The sequence below is a fragment of the Asparagus officinalis genome, chromosome 3 (assembly GCF_001876935.1).
Source record: "Asparagus officinalis chromosome 3, Aspof.V1, whole genome shotgun sequence".
NCBI classification, from domain to species: domain Eukaryota; kingdom Viridiplantae; phylum Streptophyta; class Magnoliopsida; order Asparagales; family Asparagaceae; genus Asparagus; species Asparagus officinalis.
The window spans coordinates 32,084,020-32,093,221 of NC_033796.1; the positions used below are offsets into that span (position 1 = coordinate 32,084,020).

General features: G+C 37.8%; 1 protein-coding gene across 1 annotated transcript; it reads right to left on the minus strand.

Moving 5' to 3' along the window:
- Nucleotides 4,015-8,173, minus strand: LOC109834900 (betaine aldehyde dehydrogenase 1, chloroplastic-like). The gene is given in 11 exon segments (XM_020402918.1): nt 4,015-4,347; nt 4,523-4,588; nt 4,676-4,799; nt 4,870-4,962; nt 5,041-5,099; nt 5,101-5,190; nt 5,261-5,341; nt 6,332-6,474; nt 6,604-6,767; nt 7,266-7,441; nt 8,009-8,173. Coding segments are annotated over 11 exon segments (1,368 nt in total). The 3' UTR covers nt 4,015-4,140.

Below are 9,202 nucleotides of genomic sequence, written 5' to 3' on the forward strand. Positions count from 1 at the left end.
AATTCATCTCACTAATAAAGCAAATAGACTGTACCATGAAAGTAGTGAGATAAATGTATCCTAAATTACCAACATCTAGAATAAATGGAGAGAGACTTCATTTATTTGCAGTAAAAGTGCATATAAATAAGTAATGAAATAGTAAAAAATAGAAAGGTAGGCGAGGAAAATGCCAAAGGAATATGTTTTCTACATGCATCCAGAGGGGGGTGAAGAGAGTTTCTCCCCCATTGAAGCCGAGCTGCGGTTGCAGTGATCTATCGTCGGGGTTTGATAGGGATCAACTATCCATTGTGATTTTTAGACAGCCTACTACAGTGACGGAGGTAGCGGTGGTGTTGGAGGTTTCGAGTGAGGTTAGAGAGAGGGTGGAAGAGGAGATGGGTTTGTAGAAAGAGGAGTAGATCTAGAGAAGATCTAGAGAAGAAGAAGAGGGTAGTCTGGGAATTTTTTTGTCTTGGAAATTGCAAATGGGGCTGATTCACATGGATTTTTCATTTTAGGGGAAAAAGCACATTTGAAAAAGTTCAAGGGGCTAGGACACATCAACAATTTAGTTTTGGGGCCTTGAAGCAATTTTTCCTTTTATTTGTCCAGCATTTATATGATGTCCAACACTTTGTAGTAGTTCTTTGAAAGCCTCTTCTAAAGTTTTCTAAGTATATAAATTCAAAAATAATTTAAAATCTTGAGATTATTCAAAATATGATGCTTTAATTTTTTCCACATCTCCTCTAATATATAAATATAAGCTATCCCTCTAGCCTCATTTTATATGATGAATATTATTTATCAAAGGGATCACATACAATTGCTTGTGGTTTAAAAAGGCTTAATATCTTTATTGGCTTAACTAAATTAAATATATTATAGTTTATAAAAGTTTCAATTACATACATCCACTTGTATCTTGCTGTATTTAAATATCCTAATATTTTTTTAAATTGCATGTATGTACCTTCTATACACAATAAGACTATTTGTAATTTTCCTATATGAATATAATGGTATAATTTTAGGATAATTCTATATTTCCTACTCTTTCTATTAATAACTAGGTTGATTGCACGTGCAATGCACGTGGTTTTTTTTCTAAATTTATAATTTTATTTATATAGTTTTGTTATTAAATTATGGAATGTAAGTAATGGATTAAGAACTTAAATTTTATTTACATGAGAGTAAATTATGGCTACATAAAACATAGAATATCTAAGTAAAACAACTGACAAAATATCTTTGCATCTGATTGCACTTTTAGTGTAAGTTTGCATTAATATATCATTTGATAATATCTTGCAAAGTTACTTGCAAGATAGAATATCTTTTAGTGTAAGTTTGCATTAATATATCATTTTATAATATCTTGCAAAGTTACTTGCAAAATAGAATATCTTATTGCTATTGCAATTGAATGTCAATCTCATATTTGAAATTATTATATATGAAGTAAATATGAAATTTTCTATGTGTTGTAATGAACATTTCCAGCAAGGGGAAAAACAGTGGAAAAAATTGTTCAATGCAAATTATTGAAGCTTTTTTTTCACAATCATCCAACATATGCAAACAAATTTCTATAAGACAAATAAATTTTTCTCTCATTCTTATTCAGTTGCATTAGATGCAGGGTGCAATTTTCACATCAATACTACAGCAAAGTTGTTTCAGGGCGTGGAATCCTTGGTCATCAAGAGATGCTGCAGCCAATCGTTCAGATAATTCTGCCTCTGAGGCATTGTGAAATTATGATATTTTGTTGTAGATAAAATAGCCTCCACATTCCCAGGTTGAGAGGTGGCTTCCAGCCGCTGGAAGATGAACGTACATCACAATCATGGCCCAACAGTTTATCCTTTTTTGGTTAAAATTAGCATAATATGGTCAAAGAGGGGGGGGGGGGGTGCTTCATCTCCATCGGTATATGAGAATAATAGTGAAAGACCTTTTGTAAGATTAAAGGCTATTATGTTTGTAATGTGTCAAAATTAATTATTGGCAACATCACATACATCTTGAATTTCATTACAAACATATTGTTTCTTCACTAAACAGTTATTTATCAATAATATTCACACTGTGAGGACTCTGACATATGAAATTCGCCATGAATAATACTCGGAGTAGCAAGTGATCAATCTTGTAAATGCTATAATATGATTCCAATTTACAGATCTATATTGGAACATGTTGACCACGATGTCCAATAAATTTTACTATTAGAAAGAAGTTTCACAACCTAAACTCGCTTAAATATGATTTGTCTCAGCTATAAGTCAGGTCCTTACATTTATCTCACTATTTTCCTTATCCCTCGTATTATCTTTTTTGAATATTTTGGTTAGCTGTATAAGCTGGGCTTCATGGATGTATGATCAGTCCCTTAGATGTATTTAGCCAGAAATTTAGCACCAACTTAGAGTGGTTGAAGTCAATGACAATTTGTAATTTTCATGGAGCCCTATTCAACATCACATTAGTTCATTTGGTAAAGCAATGAAAAGAGAAGCATTATAGAATTTTCCAAGTCACAAGTTCACTGGGAAGATAAGGCACATGTTACATGCAAAAACATAACGTTAAAACCGCAAGCAATTGATCACCAAAGTTGTGCACTGTTAGACAATCCTGGAACAACCACTTTATTGCTATGTTCCTTATCTTCATTGTAAAATCAATTCCTGGCAATATGAGTGCATAGCTGAATCGATGCATCCTTTAGATTTGTCACCTCTCCCCGTAGAAGAACCCCTGACAGCAAGTAAACATAAACAAAAGGATACTTTAAAAAAACAATGTAGTATCTATACTCATACAAATGAAGGGTATAAAATGGAGAAGATATAAGTGAGTATTTGCACATGGAAACTTTCTTATCATTCAAAGGAGATGCCAGCAACAAAAGAATGATACATAGTTCAAAAGGAAAGAAACAAGTTTGACATTCCTTAATATTTGGCTGCTGAGGACCTAGCTTCAGAACATAAATGGCAAGGAGCCCATAGTTCCTTCCTGGATGTAGTGCTTGTTGCTCATCAATAGTCTTTAACGTCATCTTGATAAATTTTCACTCAAATGGTGATGCATATATAGGGCTCAGCTACCAGATACATAATTACACCTATGTTGTAATTCATATAAACAATAAATCCTAGGTATAAGTAATGCTTCCATTAACTCCACAACATTAAGGCAGTTTGTTTTAGACATAGGGGAAAGCTATAGTTCTAGCACAAGTAATTTAATACTGGCAATCAAATTCTCTAAAATTTTAGATTGTTCATAGATAATGAATTATCCTGCTATCACTACAACAAAATACAACATTGCCGACGAAACAAAAACGTCGGCAAAAGTTTAAAAAACGTCGGGAAAAAGCTTTCCTGACGCAAAATGCAGCGTCGCTAACGCGTCGCCAAAAGTGTGTCAAGGAAAGTATTTGGCGACACAAATACACTGCGTCGCCAAAAGTACACTTTTGGCGACGCATCATCCGTCGGGAAAAGTATATCTTTTAACGACGCATAATATTTTGCGTCAGCAAAAGTATACTTTTGGCGACGCATGCAGCGTCGGCAAAAGCTATGCGTTGGCAAAAGTATAGCTTTTAGCGACGCAAAATTGTTCGTCGCTAAAAACTATACTTTTGGCGACGCAAGTTAGCGTCGGCAAAAGTGCAGCTTTTAGCGACGCAGAGTGAAGCGTCGCTAAAAGCTATACTTTTGGCGACGCTAACTTGCGTCGCCAAAAGCTATACTTTTGCCAACGCAAGATAGCGTTGGCAAAAGTATAATTTTTGGCAAAGCATATTATGCGTCGGTAAAAAGTATAATTTTTTCGATACTAATTTGCATCGCCAAAAGTAATATCTTTTCTGTCAACTATAAGCCTATACTGAACTTGAACATATCCAAAAAAAAATTGCTCTCATTCACATCAACAAAGAAACCAAACATCAAATTATACTTCAAACAAGTTGCATATTATGATAAACAAAGAATTTGCTCCCATTGCAAAATAATTACATTCATTTCCATTTCTAAGTCAACACTCAAAGGCTTGTTTAAATATTCCAGTTTGACATATTCAGTGTTTTCCATGTCAGAGAATGACACATTATAAGATTTACATGAAACTAAACTAAATTGAAAAAAAGAAAACTTGAAGTGAAAGAACGGCACGATCAATGAACCTCTTCACAGATGAAGGTATATTCTCTAGTAGAGTTTTTGCGACTCTGTCTAACTCATGCATTTGTTGCTTTGCAGTCAATCTATCAGAGCCACAGTACATATCCATAAGCTCTTTCATCTGTGGTAGCCTTTCCATCAGTTCTTTGATTATTTCCTGTTAGAGAAAATGCAACGTCAGATTACCAGCTACATATATATAGCTGCTCCGCATATTTCTAACTAATGGATAGGATGATGAATTCTTCACATCAAACAAAACAAGTCCGAAAAGCACAAAACAGGATCCAATCACGACAATGGAAAATTCATGTTTTGTACTTCTAACGAACCTTCACCAATTGTGCAGCAGCCGTCATGACATTTCTCCCAGTTGCCGAGCTACCAGTAAAAGCAATCTATAAGACAAAATCAATTCTTCCCACCAAACAAAACTGTAAATTCAAAATAACGAAACAGGACAAGGACCGAGAACAACGATTTACCTTGTCAACATGCGGATGAAATGCCAAAGGAGCACCAGCTTCAGGCCCTAATCCTGTTACTATGTTTAAGACGCCAGCAGGCAGTCCTACTTCCATGCATGCTTCAGCAAGTTCTAAGCAAGTCTTGGTGACAAAAATGTGACAGGGAGTCCAAATTTTTCAAAAAGATAAAGTAAGCTATTCACAAGTCTTACACTGATGCAAGTTCAGAGGGTTTTAGTACAGCTGCACATCCAGCAGCCAAGGCAGGAGCAACCTTCCACGTGGCCATTAATAAAGAATAGTTCCTGCAATGAAATTAAAAAATATTAAATTCCAATGTAAGTATATGCATGAATTAAGAAAAGCAAACTTAGAGCATATACCAGGAAGTAATTAACCCAACAACTCCTATTGGTTCTCGAAGAACATAGGACTTAAAATGTAACCATAGGAAGGGAAACAGGACTTCTTTGCTTCGAGTCCAAGGCTTCAGCAAAATCTGCATAGTACTCAAAGCAGCCAGCAACATCATCCTGGACAAGGCACACAGAAGATTCACAGGTATTGACACTTGATTTAGATTGTGAAAACCAACAGACGTACTATGTCCCATGCTGCCTCATCCAGAGGCTTCCCACAATCAAGCGCCTCTAGCTTAGCCAGTTTAGACTTCCTCTCTGTTATCTGAACCCAAAGAAAGCAGAAAGGGCGCACCTCAAAAGATAGTAAACAATTCGAAGTAAAAGAAAAAAAAGATCCACTTTTAATAGGAAGTAAACAATGGGAAGTAAACAAGTAGAAATAAAACATCCTTACTGCAGATACTGCCTACAATATTTTAAACAAAATCAAATTGAATACACACATATTGACGAAAAAACCATCTTTTTTAGACATAGTATTACATGACTTCGGTTATGTTGTTCATCAAAATATGAATGTGATTTTGTATTGAAAATCATATCATTGCCTTCTTTATGACAGGCTGTTGATGCCAAGTCAAAAGGCAAACATAAAAATTTTTCTAACCATCACTGGAACCTTGTGCTCCATAGGTGACCACATATTTTGAGGAATGGTTTAGATAAAGCTGTTGATAAACCAATTTTGTATTGATAGTCAGCACTGGTGAGATATTAGTGCCTCTTAACGAATAAGATGTTTATATTAGTTACATTTACAAATTACAGGATAAGGAAACTCAGCTAAAGTTAATTCTACAAAGTAATCAACTTGAGTTTTCCTTTATTAGTTTACTGAGATAAAGACAGTTCCCCATGTAATGTACAGGGAAACAAAATGCAGCGCATGTCCTTTATTAGTTTACTGAGATAAAGACAGTTCCCCATGTAATGTACAGGGAAACAAAATGCAGCGCATAGCTATTTTCAATTGAAAAAAAGCCCAATAGTTCCCCATGTAATGTACAGGGAAACAAAATGCAGCGCATAGCTATTTTCAATTGAAAAAAAGCCCAATACCTTATATTTGCTGCTCTTTAGAGAAGATCTACCTGTCAATATTTTGATTAAAGCTTCTATGAGCATCCAAGTAAACAACCAGAATTTACTCTTTAAGTTTCTCCCAAGGAGATATCAAAGACCTGAGATCCATAACCATCACTACACCAATCAATGAAAAAAAATTGAAAAACAGGAACATTTAAATCTCTACCTTAGCAGCAATTGCCCGGAGATACTTAGCACGAAAAGCTCCCGTAGCACGAGCCCATTCCTTATCGCCTTTCCTCTTCAACGCTATCCTCGCCGCCTCCACCGCAAGATTCACATCCTCCTCAGTCGCTGCCGGTATATCTCCTGCAATCAAACGAAAACAACAACCCCAACCGAGAGCCTCTCAGAATTACAGTCCGAGTACGCGGTCCGGGCTGCTATGATGGCTGGTCGCAGGGCTGAGCTTGCTCAGAAGCGGAGAAAAGGGCACACCAAATCTCTTCTCACAGACGAGGAAGAGCTCCTCCCTACGGGTGACGATGATGGGACCTCCGGGGAAGAATATGTGGATGCAGATACCGACAGAGGGGATCTCGATACTGGTTTGTCCTGCCTCTTTGATTTCGAAAACAACAACCCCAACCGTCAAGAAACCCCTAAACTTAACTAAATAACACAGGAAAAGAAAAAAAAAAAGGAAGGGCTTCCGTCAAGACCCCAACTTCACGGTCTTCATTCTCTACTTAATTTTATTGAAGACGCTTTTCTTTTCAAATTCTTTCCTAATTTCCCCTGAATCTTCATATTTCCAAGAGCTAATCATACTACGATAACAACTATGGCCAGAACCCAAGCAAAAATATGCTTTTCTATACAAAGACAGTGACAAGCCTATAAATTCAAAGGCAGATCATGAGTATGACCCTTTTGTTGAAATAAAATGTCCTTCAACCTTAGTGACCAGTAAAGAAACAAGATCTCCGCCCACTTCACCACCTTTTACATGGTGAAAATCTGATTCTAATCAGAAAAGAATTAGTAATCCATTAGCCTAACCCATGTATAGACAAAGCATTAACAGTAAGTGGACATATCATTTAAAGGAAACTAAAGAACAAAAAGAAGAAAAGTATAGAAATGTTGCAGCTAAATACCGGTAAGGAATCATGAAGTTTGGTGCAACACCAGGCCGAAACCCTGGAACAGGTTGGGGTGGAACTAGACCAGTCGTTCCCTGACCATAATACAAGTGTTGTGGCGCAAGCCTTGGCGCACCAGGATGATAGCCCATAGTTGGCATTGCTGGGCTCAGAGGCCCAGGAGATCTAACCTGAGCAAATTATGCCTGCAAAACAAAAATGCAAAGCATCATGAAGAGGTTACGAAAGCACAAAGGGAAAACAAGCAATAAAAATTATTCAACAACGAAGTCGACAACGCCGATCAAAACCCTAATTTTGCTTTAAAAAGGGGCAAAAATCGAACCGATGGTGGCAATCATGCAATACAATTTTGCTTCAACCTAATTATAGAACATTAGACCAAGAAGCAATCATTAAATACAATTTTGCAATACAATTATACCAAGAAGCAATCATGCAATACAATTTTGCTTCAATACAATTATAGAACATTAGACCAAGAAGCAATCATGCAATACAATTTTGCTTCAACCTCCTCACCCCTAAAATAATGCAAGTAAATTCTAGTCATTCTAGCATATTGCTACCAAATTGGTCAAAATTCTCCATCATATATAAAACATTATAGCAACAAGCAACCATGCAATAAAACTTAGCATCCACCTCCTCCACCCACGAACTAATGCAACAAAACTCCCATCATTGCACCATTTTTAACTCCAAAAACTTGATTAAATTCCCTATTCTAAACTAACATGATGACGAAGCAACCATGCAGTGGAGATAAGACTAAAGCTCAAGCTCTCACCAAGCAGAGCGCTGACAAGGCCGCCCGCGCTGATATCAAGCGACCAAGATTCCTCCCCCCTTCTGACTGCCGACGGCAACCTGTTCGCCACCACCAGCAGCCTCTGCTTCATCGGTCGCCTTCCTCCGCCTCCGCCGTGCCCTTCGCCAATCACCGCCGTGGCGGGGGCGGAGCCCACATCATCACCGGGTGGGTTGGCGGCGAAGATGACTGCATCGATCTGAGACGCGCTACACGATTCCAACCCTAGCCGGGCTTCGGAATCGAGGATCGCAAGGAATCGAAAGAGACCGGAATTGATCGGAGCGGAGCGGAGCGGAAGCGGTGAGGGAAATCGCGAGGGGGACTGCGATCCTTGAAGAGTTGAGGGGGGAGAAAAAGGGATGGCGTTGGTTTGGATTTTTCACTCGATGTACTGGTTCCACTAGATTAGGATTTTAGCGAGAATATTATCATTTTAGATCGTTAAGTATAAATATCTCTATATATTACCTAGTAGTTCATATTTTGATATTTGTATAATTTCCGAATTTCGAGGACGAAATTCTTTTAAGGTGGGAAGAATGTAAAACTCCAAAATTTTATAATGAAATGGTGTGAATAAATAGTAATAAATCTTTCTTTGGTGATAAATAACCATATATATATATGATGTATATATTTTTACCAGGGTTTGGGAACCCAGCAGGTGTATACAAGTGAGAGAAATCGAGTGGTATATGGCCAGCAGGTGAAATGCCTACAGAAGGCATTTCTGTGCTGAGCGGTCGACCGACGCGGTCGACCGTGGCGGTCGACCGGTGCGGTCGACCGACCAGCGTACAGAGAGTTTCAGGCTTTGTTTTCTTTTACGGTTCTGTTTCGGGTCTTTGGGTTTCGGGTCGGGTTTGTAAGTGGGTATATATATATGCTACTGTTCACGAGAGAGCCTCCCTCAGTATTGAAACCAAAACCCTAGCCCCCTTCCTCTCCCCTCTCAAAAAACCCTAACTAGACTTGGTGATCTTTGAGGAGTTCGGAGGAGTTGCAGTGGGAGTTTGCAGGTCAGATCGAAAGAGAACCATCTCCAGAGCAGTTGCCAACACCCAAGGCGAGTAACTTCTCGCCCAACCCCCACCCCTTTTGTTTTCATGTCAAGAAC